At 36.7% G+C, this 18,333-nt stretch overlaps 1 protein-coding gene across 2 annotated transcripts in view; it reads right to left on the bottom strand.

Annotated features, from left to right (window-relative positions):
• Window positions 1-4,489: 4,489 nt before the first annotated feature.
• The window catches only part of ACER3 (alkaline ceramidase 3), a 165,082-nt gene continuing 151,238 nt past the window's right edge, over window positions 4,490-18,333 (bottom strand). For both annotated transcript variants that reach the window (XM_017533053.2, XM_017533052.2), the window contains 4 exons: window positions 16,548-16,649; window positions 14,896-15,000; window positions 7,256-7,301; window positions 4,490-6,756 (listed from right to left, as the gene is read on the bottom strand). In XM_017533053.2, coding sequence (XP_017388542.1) covers window positions 6,703-6,756; window positions 7,256-7,301; window positions 14,896-15,000; window positions 16,548-16,649 — 307 coding nt within the window. In that variant the 3' untranslated portion in view covers window positions 4,490-6,702. The remainder of the gene's footprint in view (window positions 6,757-7,255; window positions 7,302-14,895; window positions 15,001-16,547; window positions 16,650-18,333) is intronic.

The following is an 18,333-nucleotide window of genomic DNA, read 5'->3' as shown; positions in this document are numbered from 1 at the left end:
TAAACTCTCTAATAACACATGGTAGCCCTTCCTTTATATAAACGTATAGATTTAAAAAATATACATCAGGGATAAAACGCTACCGGTAGTCTTATTTAAAACAATATCATTTAATATTTTCACCTATGAGAGGTAATGAATGCTGAAATATAGTCTCCATTATAGCAGACTGGAAAAAATACATTATCCTACTGTTTTCTAGAAAAATGATTATGACATTGGCAAATCAAATGGAAAAAGTGAATAAGCAGACTGAGATTATCTGAAAATGTTAGTTGCTTATAAGATTCAGTACAATGTATATGTTTATTAAATAATCACTACTAGAACAAACATCTGCAACAACTATGAAGTTAGGAAATGCTATATTAGCGTGAACAGTTTATCTGTTGATCACATTGATAAGCGACTCAGAAATATTAAAAGTATGGAAATGCATGATGGTGAACAACAATGCCCCATCAGTACATTAAGCAAAAATAGATAATGGCCTCTATATCTTGGAACAGACTCACTTACTTATTAGTATGAATAATTTAGCTCTAAAAAGAAAAACCCAAAAGCAGCTTGGACTAACTGTGGAAAGAACTTTGAATTTTTCCTTTTAGAAAGTTAAAAAAAAAAAAAAAAGTATACATGACTTCCACAGTGTGACAACTACCAAGTGGCACATTTTATATGATATGAGAAAAAATGGTCAAAAGATCTCAACTTTCTGGAAGTCAACTCAAAAGCGAAGGGCAACTAGCATTTTTGGATTTTATAGTATAGAATGAAATTCCCTTTATATTGAAAACTAAATCATGGACCTTGCTCATAGTAATTTTTCTCAAAGGTTTAGGCACTTTGCAATAGGCTACTGCCAATATAGAAAAACTGATATGAAAAAATAATTCAGTAAATATTAAATACAAATCATGTGATTACATTCAACAAAAACATGAGATGTCTCAAATATGTAACAAATTTTCATTCTGACAAATACACACTAGAATCACCTTGCAGAGAAGTGCAGTTGGGCAGTACCACTGTACTGTACCATTGTGCCATTTGCTGAGTCTAGAGCAGGGGAGGCAAACTCCCAAGCCAGAGAGTAAACATTTTAGACTTTGCAGGCAACATAGAGCTTCTGTTGCATATTCTTCTTTCTCTGTTTGTTTAAACATTTTTAAAATGTAAAAACTGGCTGGGCATGGTGGCTCACGCCTGTAATCCCAGCACTTTGGGAGGCCAAGGTGGGCAGATCACTTGTCAGGGGTTCAAGACCAGCTTGGCATGGTGGCATGTGCTTGTAGTCTCAGCTACTTGGGAGGCTGAGGCAGGAGAATCACTTGAACCTGGGAGGGGGAGGTTGTGAGATCCTGCCACTGCGCTCCAGCCAGGGCAACAACAGAGACACTGTCTCAAAAAAATAAATAAAATAAAATAATAAAAAATAGAATAGAATAAAATAAAATATAAAAACCATTCTTAGCTTGCAGATCATCTACCTGCAGCCTGGATTTGGCCCATGGGTTACAGTTTACCAATCCCTGATCTAGAGCCTTGTGATATTATGACACATTTTTATCATTTACTTTTAGGCACAGATGATCTCTGAATGAATACTTATAGGGAACCATATGTATATGCTTAAAGATTTCTCTAATAAATATGGTTGCTGCAATTTTACAGTTAATTCTGCAAACTCCATTTAAAAGTGATGATCTACAGATATGGCATTGCCAGAAGTTTCAGAAGCTTATGACAATTTTGTGAATATTTAAGTTACCAATGATTAAATTCAGTTCAAGTATCAGCATTATGTTCTTTAAAGCAATGAAGCAGGTCTTGTAAGGGCTGGAAAGGAACTGTATGCAGAGCACAGTGAACTGTGGCTGGTGCTATACTGACTGGCAGCCGCTGAGCTAAACAGAGTGGGGGAATTTTAGGTTACTTTGCAGCCTGTAACTGAATTTCTTGATTTGGATTTTAAGATTTTCTATTAAAAAAAATTATTGTGGCCGGGCGCGGTGGCTCATGCCTATAATCCCAGCACTTTGGGAGGCCGAGGCAGGTGGATCATAAGGTCAGGAGTTCAAGATCAGCCTGAACAACATGCTGAAACCCTGTCCCCCCGCCAAAAAAAAAATATTGTGACCAATCTTCTACACTAGCTGCCTTTCAAAACAGGTAGTAATTAGCTGAATTTAATGATAAAATGAAGACCTTGAGAAATAATACTCTTTAAAGTACATGAAAATAGGCAGTCAGACTGTGCCTTGTTGAAACTTGTTGTCCCTTACAGTTTTCCACTTTTCTTTTAACAGTGTCAAGGTTTCATACCCAAGGCAAAGGTTTACTGTCCAAAGTCAGAATTTTATCTTCAGTTTGAATTTCAAGTGAAGAAGTGTCCATATCTGGGTATATGAAGCTGACTGGGCTGGTAATTTTGGAGAAATGCTGAAGTCCAGTGGAATGCTGCCAAGAACCTCAACTACACTGGTGGCTCCCTCATGCAACAATTACATAGTTAGATATTTTAACAAATATTTCCTTATTCTTATTTATTTTGAGACAGGGTCTCACTCTGTTGCCCAGGCTGGTTGGAATGCAGTAGTTAAAAGACAGTATTGAACATTTCTAAGCCAGGTGTGGTGACTCATACCTGTAATCCCAGCACTTTGGGAAGCAGGGCGGGCCGATCACAAGGTCAGGAGTTCGAGACCAGCCTGACCAACATGGTGAAACCCTGTTTCTACTAAAAATACAAAAAAATTAGCTGGGTGTGGTGGTGCACACCTGTAATCCCAGCTACTCAGGAAGCTGAGGCAGGGGAATTACGTACTTGAATCCAGGAGGCGGAGGTTGCAATGAGCTGAGATTGTGCCACTGCACTTCAGCCTGGTCAACAGAATGAGATTCCATCTCAGAAAAAAAAAAAGAAAAGAAAAAGAAAATTTCTAGTCAGCTGGATCAAGATGACATTCCTTTTTTTTTTCTCATTTTGCAGCTCCTTCCGTAAAGGGGTTTAACTACTTTAAATCAAATTTTAGTCCTTATTTTTAAGTAGTTAAAACATAATTCACTATAATTGCAGACACTGTAAAACAAGACAACATGATCAAACTAATTATAACACTGATAGGATGCAAAATGGAAGACAGAGGTAGATCTGCAAATAGTCACACAGGTGGAAATTCCAATTAGAAATGCTTCTTTTTGAAACATCAGTTTTACATAAATGTTTATCCAGCAGCACATCATAAACCACAGGGCCAAAACAATTTGTTGTCACATAAATATGGAGTTGGTAGCTAAAACTCAAATTTAACCAGAAATAATTGTTTTCGTGGGACTCAGACAAGCTTAAATTGTTAGACGCTTTTAGGGCATTGGCTAATTTGGAATTGGCTAGTATTATAACAGAACTTAATTTTTGCAGGCATTTAAAGATTTTCATGCATTATGTATTTGAAGTTTTTGTTTCTTAATTTTCTTTGAACCACACCTCTTCTCCTTATTATTAAGAAAAACCCTCTTAGGGTAAGGGAAGACCAAATTAACTGTCCTGAAATTTTGCATTATGTTTAAAGCATAATATTTGATTTACTTTTGTCAAACAAATACTACTATTAGGGTTTTCATTTGTAGATTATTAAAAAAATGTTTTTCCTGTTAATTATAAATGTATTTACTATCACAAGGATTAAAAAGATCAGTTCAGGTGGTAGGGATGTTTCACAAAACATCACAGTGGGGAAGGGGGGGTAGAGTGACCAATCAGCTTAACTTCCTTTCACCTAGCTGTTCCTTAAAAAAACAAAAATAAAAGCCAAATTGCTTTCAGTTTTTCAGAGTGAAAATGGAGGCATAAGGATATCCAAGTGCAAGCACATTGCTTCTTTCACATCCTCATAAAGTATTTATTTATTTATTTATTTATTTTTTTTTTTTTGAGATGGAGTCTTGCTCTGTCACCCATACTGGAGTGCAGTGGTATGATCTCGGCTCATTGCAACCTCTGCCTCCTGGGTTCAAGCAATTCTGCCACAGCCTCCTGAGTAGCTGGGACTACAGGCGTGCATCACTATGCCCGGCTAATTTTTGTATTTTTAGTAGAGACGGAGTTTCACTGTGTTGGCCAGGCTGGTCTCAAACTCTTGACCTCAAGTGATCCACCCACCTTGGCCTCCCACAGTGCTAGGATTATAGGCGTGAGCCACTGTGCCCAGCCTTACAAAGTATTTTCTAAAATATAATTTACTGTAGGGTTCACAGATGAGCACTTTTCACATTAGGTGATATGCAAACAAATCATTATTGGCTCAGCAGGAAACAGACTTTTTTGTACACTCCAGTTAACATGAAGTTTTCCACTAAAACAGTGGAAATCCAACCCTGTAATGTCCACCTAGAATCCAATAAGGAAAAAATAAAGCCATTAAAATGAAGATAATTTAGCAATATCCTATAGGTCACCAGTGATTTCCATAAAATACTGCACAGATACAAAGTCTTGAGTGTTTTACTTAGTTGCTAAAACGAGGCACAGCTGACTTGAAAATTAAGGAGCCTGGCTTCCCTTTCTGCTTTCCATTCTCCCAACAGAAACAAGGGTTTTCAAAGAATTGGCCACAGTCTTACAGGTCACCTTAGGGTGTAGATGACTCTCCACTGAGGTGCTGGACAATTTTATTGAACAGGTGGCCACTGGTGGTGGTGAATAAATCACTGATTAAACAAATTACTCCAAATGGCCTCAGTATCAAGGTGTGCTCTCTGTACCCTTAATTTGACTTTAATCCTGCAGAAACTCAGTTTTATCATGTTTAACAGCATTGCCATGTAGGATATACCTTTATCCTACACTGTATATATATATTATTTATGCTGAAGAATATCTAACTGAAAAGTATAAAAAGATAAGTTAAAAAAATGAATTAAAAAATGTATCATGGCTGATAGCCCAGGTAACTGCAGGTGAAATGTAGCCAGAAGTCAGAATCTTGGGGCAAAATCAAGTACAGTCTTATGGGCTGTACCTTCGAATGGTTTAGTTTTATACCCTCTTAAGGCAAAACCAAAGTTCTCTTAATGTTTTGGAAAGTGTTTTTCTTCCTGGAGGATCATAAAAGTAGGCGGAAGAATCAGTCTACTGGCTTGTTGGTATGCTAAGGGAAGGATGCCAACTTGACATCCTTGGATACTTGGTTAATAAAACTGAGGCTAGTAGGTGAAGACAAACAACAGAATAGTTTTTGGTTTTAAATTTGTATGAAGGCTACTTAATACTGGAACAAATGACAAAAGTGTTCTACCATCTTTACATATGAAAAAATGATTTTCCTTTTAAACTGTAGCTCAGGATTTAATCTTGAGTCATGTCACCATGTGGTAAAAACAATCTGGATTTTACAATAATTTACAAAAAGCAAAAAAAGTCATAAAAATGCTAAATGATGCAGAGCTACAAATATGATGATACATAAGCAGAGGGGTAAAATCAGATTTTTACTCCAGGCAGGTGTTATGTTTGTGAAAAGTGATGAAATTTGTTATACATTCAAATGCAAATTAGAACTAGCTGCCTTATGATGAGATTTTACTGTCATTTCTTAGCACCCTAATTTTTGTGGGCTCTGTACAGAAACTTTCATCTATTCCCTTCAGAAAATTAAGAAGCAGATATTTTAATATGCTTTATGTAAATAGGATCCCCATCATTTTAGCTTTAGTTAATGCAACATACTTCCCTGGGCACAACCATGACCTCTCTGAGAACTGGAAAATACGGCATAATTTAAAAAGTCAGAGAGTAATGACATTCCCTGACAACTTCAAGTAAGTTATGTGAGGAGGATGAACTATGGGCAGTCTAGACCACCAGTCATATTTGTCTAGTCATAAAAATGGTGACAACTTAAAAAGATCTGCAAAGATCAGAGGAACAGAGCTGGCTGAAGTTGCAGCATTCTATACGTGTCCTCATGGAGCTTCAGAAAGGGATAAGATGACCCACTTATTCTGGTTGGCTGTGGCCATAGGCAGACACCATAAATCCTGGGATGTGGTTAAGTACTGAACCAGGGGGCAGGTCTGAGCTTGCTTATGACACTCCAACTAGCCCCAGAACAGATAGTGAAGAACTACACAGAATCCCACAGCTAGCTCGCTCTTCTTCCTCTTTGTTTTTCTTTAACCTTTGAGAAACATCCATGAGATTAATACAACAGTATTAATCAAATCTGATACAGCTGAGTGCTGGCTCACAGCTAACTATCTGGATATGCTCGATATGGGGTTTTGTTGGCCCTTAGCTGACTGTTTGCATTATTTAATCATATATTAAGAAAGGTATAATTCACATGCAACCCTTGGCAAAAAAAAAAAAAGGTTAATTTCTTATAACCATCACAAACTGTTAACCTGTTAAGAAAAGCCCAATTGTTTCTGCATTTGAGGTTGTACACACACATCATCTCTGTTTCTTTATAAACTGGAGGGTGAAAGGGGGAGGGTGACAAATGAGAGGAAGGCATGAACTAAACACCCAGCAGGCCCCATTCCTCATTCTCTGTGCGGCTGGCAGCATTAGTCAGAAGTCACTCCTCTGCTGTGATGGTCGTGACATATTTGAACTTGTAGATCTTTAAGGATTTCCTTGTTTATTCTGCCAGGTCTGTGGTAGGTGCTTGTTTGTTTTCTTGGTGGAAGGATTCATCAATGCTTCCTGAGAGGCTCAAACAGGATCACTGGCCAGATTCCAAAAAGAAACTGTTTGGGAACAAATTAGGACAGAATGAGAAAATATAAAATTGTTCCATGTTATCCCTGAAAAAGAATGAGAAAGAATCCATGGGGCTATGACTATACGTAGGTTTGCCAGTGATTGTCCTGGTATTAGTAGCCTCGGCAGAGTATATTCCTTCTAGATCTGTACCAGATATCAGAGAGTATTTTTTATTGAGTTTATTTAAATTTATTATGCATTGACTTTGTCAAGCATGAAGCTGGGCATATAGATTATCTTTGATCTTTAAAACACTCTGCAATGTAGTTACTAGCAGCTCAATTTTATTGTCAAAGAAGCTAAGGCTTAAAGAGAAGGTCCTTGTCTAAGAACATGCAGCAGTAAATGAAAGATTCAATGCCTTTGGTTCCAAAGCTTGTGCTTGCTCCACTACCTCTCCACACTCGCCTTTCTTCTCCCACCTCCATCCTATACCCAGTATCCTACCCCCAACACACACACAGGACCTAAAAGTGGACTTACCTTCACTTTTGGCCTATATCTCAGGTAAAGTGTTCTTGTATACAAACTGAAAGAAAAGTGGGAGGGGGAAAGCTCTTCAGACTGATTTTTAATTGATGCAAACTGGCTTACTGAAAAACTTAACCATAGTGCTTCTGCATGTACAAAGAAAAACAACATAAGTATATGCCTCATTTGTTCAACTGTTTTTTTGAGCACCTACTCTGCAAAACTCTTTGCAAGATGCTATGGAACACAGAGAAATACTTAAACTCACAGACTGGGACCTCAAGATGTGTGTAGTTTGGTAGTGAGCATTCTACTAATGCTTGATATGATTCATATCACAATTAGATATTCCATCTTTAAAGATACATGGTAGTAAGGATTATAGTATTCTTAGAATATTCTGAAATGGGTATATCAGCTCCATAAGGATTAAATTCAGGTATGAGGAAACCAGGAAGATCACAGAAAGTGATAAGAGAAAGTCTCCTTCATAGTATCCTTTAAAGTGAGTCACATCTGGACATGAAATCAAATTCTAAAATCAGTGCACACAGCAGAGTATAGTTGAATTTATTACTGAAAAATTCATTAAACTGTCCATACAGTTTTTAATGAGACAGATGACTGGAGGAAACATTTTAAAGAGTCACCAAGCAGAATGCCTCCTTTTCCCTACAGGAGCTACTTCCTAGCCGCTTGACTGCTTCTGATGTTTCAGAACATAGCACTGTAGGTGGAGACTGAACCTACAGCCCTTGTTGGCTGCTGCTGTTGTCTGACAGCTGATGGAGGTGTTCTGTGATGCTTCTGTGCTGCCTGGTCACCCTGACCACATTATTTTGTCACTGTAAAAATGGTTTGTCATATTTTCTGCTGTTATGTACTTATGTAAGAAAAAGTATAATTATGAAAATAATTGCTTATCAGTAGCATATAAGTTCAGTCAGGTATGGTGGTGATGCCAAACAACCACAGATTGTCCACATGGGTGGCTGAGATAGCGACACCTTTGCTTTCTGATGTTTCACTGTACGCTAACTTTGTTTCATGTACAAGACTATTTTAAAATATTGTATGAAATTAGCCTCAGGCTATATGCATAAGGTGTGTATCAAACATAAAAGAAAGTCATAATTAGATTTGGGTTCCATACCCAAGGTATCTCATTATGTATAGCAAATATTCAAAAACAAAAACAAAATCCCCTAAACCTGAAACACATCTGGTCCCAAGAGCTTTAGATAAGGGACACTCAATCTGTATTTTAAACAAGGGAAAGGAAAGGGGAAAGAGCATGAGAGATGAATTTGTACAATTTAGTGTGGCTATAATGCCACTTTACTATACTCCAAACTGCAACTATAAAAAGGAGCATCAAATATTATTTTAGTAAGAATAATCTATTGTTTCAAAATCCAACCTTCCTGTAACAGTTTTTCACATTAATCCCAAAATGTAGTTGCCATCTTCCTCCTCCTCTTCAGGAAGAGTCCTGAACAAGGGCAGAGAAGCCCTGGATTGAGTCCTTGCTGTCACCTCTCACTCACAACTTTTGAAGTACTTATAAGGTGGGGAGAGGCACTGGACCAAGAGCTCTACATAATTTCATTCTTAAACTACTCTAACTAGGTGGGCCTTATTCCGATTTTGCACATGAGAAATGGTCTCAGAAAGGTCAAATATTTCATTCAAAGGACGACAGCTAGTAAATAATAGAAGCAGCATTTGAATTGAAGTTCTGTCTAATCTTTTGCCAATGTATTATACTTTATCTGGTTAGTGACCTGGACAAGTCACTTCTCTCTGGGCCCCAGCTTTCTTTACCATCAGATGAAGAAATTATGTTAGATGATTTCTAAGGTCTCCCAGATTGGTTTGGACAGACAGAAAACTCTGGGCTCAAATCCTGGCTATAACACTAATTGGCCATGAGCTCATGTACAAAGTATGTGACTTCTCTGAGCTTGTCTTTCCCTAAGCATAAAATAACACTGGCCTCATGAGGATTAAAAGAGGTAATATATATAAGGTGCCTAGTCCAGATGTGGCTATGAGCTTAAAATCCAACTTTTTATTATGGAGATTTTCAAACATAAACAGAAGTACCCATCACATAAAGTTCAAAGTATCTCATCTTTCTCATATTTTTCTTCTCTTTCTCAGCATCTTTGGAGTTTCCTTTTATATTCCTGATACTGGTTATTTATACTTTTTCCTCTTTTCTTCTTGCTTAGTTGCACCAGATGTGCCAGTTATTAAGTTATTGTATCTCAGTTCCAAATTCACACTCTTTAAAAAAACAGCTTTATTGAGGCATAATTGATATATAAAAAAGTGACCCATATTTAATGTATACAATTTCATGAGTTTGGACATATGAATACACTCATGACACTATCACCACAATCAAGGTAATAAGCATATCCACCATCTCCAAGTTTCCTCCTGCTTCCTCTATTTTTGTGGTAAGAACACTTAATGTGAGATCTACCCTCTTAAAATCTTTTATGTACACAATACCATATTGTTACTTGTAGGCGCTAAGCAGATCTCTAAAACTTATCATCTTGCATAACTGAAACTTATACTAATTGAACAATTTTCCCCTCTTCCCAGCCTGTGGTAGTCACCATTCTGCTCTCTACTTCTATGAGTCTGACTGTATTAGAGTCCACAGATAAGTGGAATCAGACGGTATTTGTCCTTCTGTGACTGGCTAATTTCATTTAGCATAATCTCTTCAAGGTTCATCTATGTTGTTACAGATAGCAGGATTTCCTTGTTTTTAAGGCTTAGTAATATTTCACTGTCTGTTTATCCCACATTTTCTTTATCCATTCATCTGTCAAGGAATTTCTAAGTTGTTTCCACCTCCTGGCTATTGTGAATAATGCTGCAATGGAACATAGGAAAGTGGATACCTCCTTGAGATCCTGATTTCAATTATTTTGGATATATTCACAGAAGTGGGATTGGTGGATCATATTGTAGTTTTAATTTTTTGAGAAATCACTGTTTTCCATAGTGACTGCAGCATTTTACATTCCCACCAAAAGTGCACAAGGGTTCCAATTTCTCCACATCCTCATCAACACTTGTTATATTTTGATCACAGTAGCCATCATGAGTGATATCTCATTGTAGTTTTAATTTGCATTTCCTTGATGATTAGTGATATTGGCCATATACCTGTTGGCCATTTCTGTGTCTTCTTTAGAGAAATGTCTATTCATAAAGTCATTTGCCTATTTTTAATTGGTTATTATTATTTGCTCTTAAGTTGTAGGAATTCCTTATATATTTTGGATATTAACCCCTTATTAGAATATATGCTTTGCAATTACCTTCTCTCATTCCAGAGGTTGCCTTTTCCTGATATTTCTTTTGTTCCTCTTGTCTATTTTTGGTTTTGTTTCCTGTATTTTTAGTGTCATATCCAAGAAGTCATCACCAGGACCAAAGTTAAGCAGATTTCCCCTTATGTTTTCTTTCAGATGTTTTACAGTTTCAGGTCTAACATTTAAGTCATTGATCCATTTTGAGTTGATTTTTGTATATAGTGTAAAGTAAGAGTCCAATTTCATTCTTTTGTATATAGATATCCAGTTTTCCCAATACCGTTTGTTGAAAAGACTGTCATTTCCCCATTGTGCATTCTTGGCACCTGTGTAGAAGATCAGTTGAGAATACACATGTGGATTTCTGGGTTCTGTTCTGTTTCATTTGTCTGTACGTGTGTCTTTATGCCAGTACCACAGTGTTTTTATTACTTTAGCTTGGTAATAAAGGCATACCTTGGCGATACTGCAGGTTTGGCTCTAAATTTTAAAATAAGGAATATCACCATAATATTAGTGATATTAGTAATATTTCACTGTCTGTTTATCCCACATTTTCTTTATCCACATGAGTACTTTGGTTTCCCAGTGCTTAGAAAAGTTATGTTTACAGTATACTGTAGGCTATTAAGTGTGCAAAAAATGCTAATGTCATCTAAGACTTTAGCTATAATCTTTTTGCTGATGGAGGGTCTTGACTTGATGTTGACGGCTACTGACTGGTAAGGATGGTGGTTGCTGAAGATGGGAGTGGCTGTACCAATTTCTTAAAATAATATAACAATGAAGTTGGCTGTATCAATTGACTCTTCCTTTCACAAAATAATTCTTATAGCATGTGGTACTGTTTGATAGCATTTTACCCACAGAACTTCTTTCAAAAGTGGAGTCACCTGTCAGTCCTCTTAAATTCCACCACTGCTTTATAACTAATTTGATGCAATATTTTAAATCCTTTGTTGTCATTTTAACAATGTCCACAGTATCTTCATAGGAGTAGAGTCCATCTCAAAAGGCCACTTTCTTTGTTTATCCATAAGAAGCAAGTCCTTATCCATTAAAGTTCTATCATGAAATAGTAGCAATTCAGTCATATCTTCAGGTTCTACTTCTAATCCTAGTTCTCTTGCTATTTCTACCACACGTATAATTACTTCCTTCACTTAAATCTTGAAGCCCTCAAAGCCATCCATGAGGGTTGGAATCAACCTCTTCCAAACCCCTGTTAATGTCAGTATCTTGCTGTCCCATGAATCAAGAATGTTTTTAATAGCATCTAGAATGTTAAATCCTTTCTAGAAGGTTTTCGGTTTACTGCTCATATCCATCAGGGGAATCACTATCGCTGGCAGCTATGGACTTATGCAATGTATTTCTTTTTTCTTTTTCTTATTTTTTTTTGAGACAGAGTCTCGTTCTGTTGCAAGGCTGGAGTGCAATAGCACAATCTCAGCTCACTGCAATCTCTGCCTTCTGGGTTCAAGTGATTCTCCTGCCTCAGCTTCCCAAGTAGCTGGGATTACAGGCATGTGCCACTGCAGCCAGCTAATTTTTGTATTTTTAGTAAAGACAGGATTTCACCATGTTGGCTTTGATCTCCTCACCCTCGTCATCCACCAACCTCAGCCTCCCAAAGTGTTGGGATTATAGGTGTGAGCCACCATACCTGGCCGAAATATATTTCTTAAATAATAAGAGTTAAAAGTCAAAATTACTCCGTGATCTATGGGCTGCAGAATGGAGTTTGTGTAATCAGGCATGAAAACAACATTAACCTTGTACATCTCCATTGGAGCTCTTGGGTGACCGGGTACATTGCCAATGAGTGGTAATATTTTGAAGGGAAATCTTTCTTTCTGAGCAGTATGTCTCAATAGTGGGGTCAAAATATTCAGTAAACCATGCTGTAAATGGAAGGACTGTAATCTAGGCTTTGTTGTCCATTTTATAGAGCAGGTAGAATACCTTTAGCATAATTCTTAAGGGCCATAGGACTTTCAAAATAGAAAATGGGCACTCATTTCAACTTAAGGTCATCAGTTGCATTAGCTCCAAACAAGAGAGTCACAGCCTGTACTCTGAAGCTCTGAAGCCAAGGATTGACTTCTCCTCTCTAGCTATGAAAATCCTAGATGCCATCTTCTTCCAATAGAAGGCTGTTTCATTTACATTGAAAGTCTGTGGTTTAGTGTAACCACTTTCATCAATAATCTTAGCTAGATCTTCTGGATAACTTGCTGCAGCTTCACTGTGCACTTTTATGTTATAGAGATGGCTTCTTTCTTTAAATCTCATGAACCAACCTTAGCTAGCTTCAAACTTTTCTTCTGCAACTTCCTCACTTCTCTCAGCCTTCACAGAATTGAAGTGAGTTGGGGCCTTGATCTGGATTAGGCTTTGTCTTAAGGCAATGTTGTGGCTGGTCTGATCTTTTATCCAGACTACTAGAAATCTCCACATATTAGAAATAAGGCCGTATCACTTTTTTATCATTCGTGTGTTCTCTGGAGTAGCACTTTTAATTTCTTTCAAGAACTTTTCCTTTGCCTTTACAACTTGGCCAACTGTTTGGCACAAGAGGCCTACCTTTTGGCCTATCTCAGTTTTCAACATACCTTCCTCACTAAGCTTAATCATTTCTAGCTTTTGATTTAAAGTGAGAGATATGCCACTCTTCCTTTCACTCAAACCCTTAGAGGCCATTGTAGGGTTTTTAATTGGCCTAATTTCAGTTTTGTTTCCTCTTAGGGAATAGGGAGGCTGGAGGAGAAGGAGAGACTGGGGAATGACCAGTTGGTGGAGCAGTCAGAACATTCAGCATTTACTAAGTCTGCTGTCTTATATGAGTATGGTTTGTGGTACCCTAAAACAATTATAATAGTAACAGCAAAGATCACTGATCACAGGCCAGGCATGGTGGCTGTAATCCCAGCACTTTGGGAGGCTGAGGTGGGAGGATCACTTGAGGTTAGGAGTTTGAGACCAGCCTGGCCAATATGGTGAAAGCCCATCTCTACTTAAAGCACAAAAATTAGCCAGGTGTGGTGGTGCATGCCTGTAATCCCAGCTACTTGGGAGGCTGAGGCAGGAGAATCACTTGAACCCAGGAGGTGGAGGTTGCAGTGAGCCGTGATCATGCCACTGCACTCCAGTTTTGGGGAGACTCTGTCTTGGGGGAGAAAAAAAGATCACTGATCACAGATCCACCATAACAGTTATAATATTGTCAGAATTATAAAAATAAGACACAGAGACATGAAGGAAGCACATGCTGTTGGAAAAATGTCACCCATAAACTTGCTTGATGCAGGGTTGCCACAAACTTTGAACATGTAAAAAACAATACCTAAAATGTGCAAAAAAGTTATGCATGCTTGTTTATTTTGAAATCAAGAAGTGAGATGTTTCATGTCTGTTCTTTTTCAAGATTGATTTGGCTACCTGTGGTCTTTTGTGATTCCATATGAATGTTAGAATTGTTTTTTCTATTTCTGTAAAAAATGCCTTTGGAATTCTAAATGAGATTGCATTGGATCTGTAGATGGCTTTGGGTAGTATGAACATTTTAACAACTCTGTCTTTTAGTCCATCAACACAAAATGTCTTTTCATTTGTTTGTGTCTTGCTTAACTTTGTATGAATGTTTTGACCTAGTTAGAATCTTTTCTTTTTCTTCACAACTCAGTCTTGGTAGGTTTCTAGGATATTGTCCATTTCTTCTAAGTCATCCAATTTGTTGGCATATAATTGCGTGATTCTTCTTATGTTTGTGGCATCATGGTAATGTCTCTTCTTTTATTTCTCATTTTATTTATTTGAGACTTCTTTTTCTTTTTTTGTTAGTCTAGCTAAGGTTTGCCAATTCTGGTGATCTCTCAATATCCCAACTCTTAGTTTCATAGATATTTAAACATTTTTCTATTTTGTTTATTTCTGCTGTTATTTCTTTCCTTCTGCCAAATGTGGGCTTAATTTGTTCTTCTTAGTTTCCTACTTCTTTGAGGTTTAAAGTCTTGTTGAGCTCTCTCTTCCTTTTAAATGTGGCATTAATTTCTATGAGCTTCTCTTAGTACTGCTTTTGCTGCATCCCAAAAGTTTTGGTATGTTGTATTTTTGTTTTCACATGTCTCAAGGTATTTTCTAATTTTCTTTTGATTTCTTCTTTGACCAATGGTTGTTCAAGACCGTACTATTTAATTTTCATGTTTGTGAATTTTCTAGTGTTTAAAAAATATTTACATCATCCTATTTAAAGAGTAAAGAAAAAAAAAAAAAAAACTCTAGTACTAAGCTAAAGAAGTCTCTATTTCCTACCTGAAAAGGATGTGAAGATAGGAACCAAGGCCAGTTAAAATATGCCACCATGCATGAAATTGTGTGGTAATACCTATGATAGGTGGTACCTTCTTTCGAAAGTCCCTGTGTGGAAAGGGGGAGAAAATCACCATGTTAAATTTTAAAAATATTTAGTAACTAATGCTGATAGTCTTAGAACATTTTGAAATGTCATTCTCAAATACAGCAGTTATTTAATTGCCTTAGGTTTCCTGTAGTCTGCCACATTGTTATCCAAACTACATTCTGAGGAACAGTATTCAACAATGATAATTTATGGTTAATCTGTGTCATCTAAACCCTCATCCACTTCTCTCTCTCATATCTTTTTGAAGCAAATCCCAGATACTATATCATTTTATTTCTAATTATTTTAGTACGTATTTCTAAAATATGAAAACCTCCCTAAAACATAACATTTTCATACCTAAAAATAATAATCTGTTAATATAATAAAAAATATTCAGTTACTGATCAAAGTTCAAAATTTCTCATACTTTTTTTTTAAACAGTTGGCTTGTTTGAATCAGAATCCAAAAAAGGCCAACACATTGTATCTGGTTGATATATCTAAGTCTCTTAATCTATATGTTCCTCCTCCCTCTTTTTTCTTTCCTGCTTCTGCTTTTTTTTTTTTTTTTTTTGAGACAGAGTCTTGCTCTGTCATCCAGGCTGGAGTGCAGCAGCATGATCTTGGCTCACTGCAACTTCCACCACCCCAGTTCTAACAATTCTTCTGCCTCAGCCTCCCAAGTAGCTGGGATTACAGGGACACACCACTATGCTCAGCTAATTTTTGTATTTTTAGTAGAGACAAGGTTTTACCATGTTGGCCAGGCTGGTCTTGAAATCCTGACCTCAAGTGATCTACCCCCCTCGGCCTCCCAAAGTGCTGTGATTACTGGCGTGAGTCACCATGCCTGGCCATGCCTCTGTAATTTATCTGTTGAAGAGATCAGGTCATTCATTCTGTAAATGTCTTACAGTCTGAATTTTGTTGATTGCCTTCCTGTGGAACTGTTCAGTACATTCCTCTGTCCTCTGTTTATGCAAAATTGTTAGTTTACAGGATTTAGAGTTGGAATGATCCACTAGTTTAACCTATTCAGTATGCTCATTTCATGAAAAATGAGGGCCAGAAGGACAGTGCCTAATGACAGACTAGAATCCAGAGACCTAAGTCTAAGATTCAAACTTCCATCAATATATGATTGCTGACAAGATGGTAAAAGGAACACTTGCTTTCTTAGAAAATAACATTAAGCATATGAAAATATATATTTACATAAATATATTTCATATGCTTATTACAAATCAGTCTTCTTTATTCAATGAAGCAGATCAGACAAGTTTCAAAGGAACAGTCAACATTTGACTAACTACATAGTGCTATGATACACACACACATAAAACCCAAACCCTACAGAGGTTATGAAATATCCTCAGGTCCAAAATTTTAGGTAATTTAAACAGGTATTCCAAGAATTCAACTTCATTTTACTGTACATATCTTTTAAATGTCAACAGTAAAAATTCATTTCAGGGCACTTCTATTTCTACACGTTTATAAAATTCTCTACTTAATAAAATGCTTCCAAAAATATTTCTGAAGCAATGAAAATATATCTTACCTCAGTGAATCACAAAATATGTTATCTATATTCCACAAGAAAAATCCCAATAAAAATATACCCAAGGATGTGTAACCCAGTCCTCTTAGCCATGGATAAACCCTGTGGAGGGAAAAAAGAAAAGCAAAATAAAATTTTCTCAAGCCATGTCATAATCAGAAATTGAAGCCATCACTTTGTTCCTTTTTTATAAGGGCTGGGATCTCACTGTGTTGCCTAGACTGGAGTGCAGTGGCTATTCACAGGTGTGATCATAGTACACTCTAGCCTCGAATTCCTGTGCTAAAGTGATCCTCCCATCTCAGTCTCCCGAATAGCTGGGAGTATAGACATGTGCTACCACGTCTGGCTAGAAGACATCACTTTCATGAGAAGGAAAAGTTTTTGTTTGTAGTAAATGCAGACCTGGCCTATCAAATTTTCTAATAATTTGCCTACTATATGTAGCCATTAAAAGGAGCTGAGAAATAGGCCACCAAGACTTTAATACATGTATTGGGAAGGTAATCGGAAAGTACCTGACAACTTTTTCAGTCTCATGGAATAGGCAGGGGGATAGTGGATTAGAATTAATGTAAATTGAGTCATATGCTCCATGTAAGCCAATGTAACACACACACACACACTCACTCTTATTCAATAAATCACTTAATAATGTATATGGAGTGCCTGCTATGTACCAGGCATTGTTCTAAGCATTTCGAAAGGTAGGTCAATAGATAAAGTTTTTGTTCTCAAAGAATTTATAGTATAGTTGGGGGCGGTAAACAATTAAATACATAACTAATTATAATTGCTTTGAAGAAAAATAAGGCCTGATAAGGAGAGAGTATATGGAGGTATTATGTGGATGGGTGTGCATGTACACACACCACACACAAAATGTTCAAATAATCCCTGTGAGGTAGGTATTATTCTTTTAACTTTACTGATGAGGAAATTAAAGCTTGGTGAGATACTGAAAATAGTATCAGCTTACCTATGTTTTATAGCTTCAATGAGGTATAACCGACATACATTAAAAGTATATATATTGAAAGTGTCTATCTGATCAGTACATCTGTATATACCCAGGAAACTACCACCACAGTCAATATATCTGCCACTTCCAAAACCTCAATTTGCATTTTTTAGAATGGTACATAAATGGAATCATACCATATACACCCCCGATTGTATGGCTTCTTTCATTTGACATAATTCTTTGAGATTCATTCATGTTATTATGTTATCAATACTTCATTTCCTTTTATTGCTGAGTAGGTACTCCATTGTATGGTCACAGCACAATTTATTTCCCTGTCCAAATGCAGGTTTCTAGTTTTGACTATTACAAATAAAGCAGCTATGAACATTCACAAAGAACACTTTGTATAGACATATGCTTTCATTTTTCTTGGGTAAACAGCTAGAAGAATGGCTGGGTTGTATGGCAGGTGAATATTTAATTTTTCAAGATACTGCTACACTGTTTTCCTAAGTGACTACCATTTTACATTCCCATTAGGCATGTATAAGTGTTCCAGATGTTTCACATCTTCATCAGCACTTGGTTTGAAGTCAGTCTTTTTCATTTTAGCTGTTTTAGTAGGTGTGTAGTGGTATTCATTGTGGTTTTAATTTGCATTTCCCTAATGACTAATGACTAATGTTTCTGAGCATCTTTTCATGTAGTTATTTACTATCCATACCTCTTCTTTGATACATTGTTGTTTCCTTTCTTATTATTCAGTTTTAAGAATTCTTTCTATATTTTACACGTAGATCCTTTGTTGGGTATATATTT

This window comes from Cebus imitator, unplaced genomic scaffold, assembly GCF_001604975.1.
Source record: "Cebus imitator isolate Cc_AM_T3 unplaced genomic scaffold, Cebus_imitator-1.0 Scaffold79, whole genome shotgun sequence".
In the NCBI taxonomy this organism is placed as follows: Eukaryota; Metazoa; Chordata; class Mammalia; order Primates; family Cebidae; genus Cebus; species Cebus imitator.
Note: the sequence above shows the minus strand (reverse complement) of the source record. Positions and strands in the feature narration are given on the sequence as shown.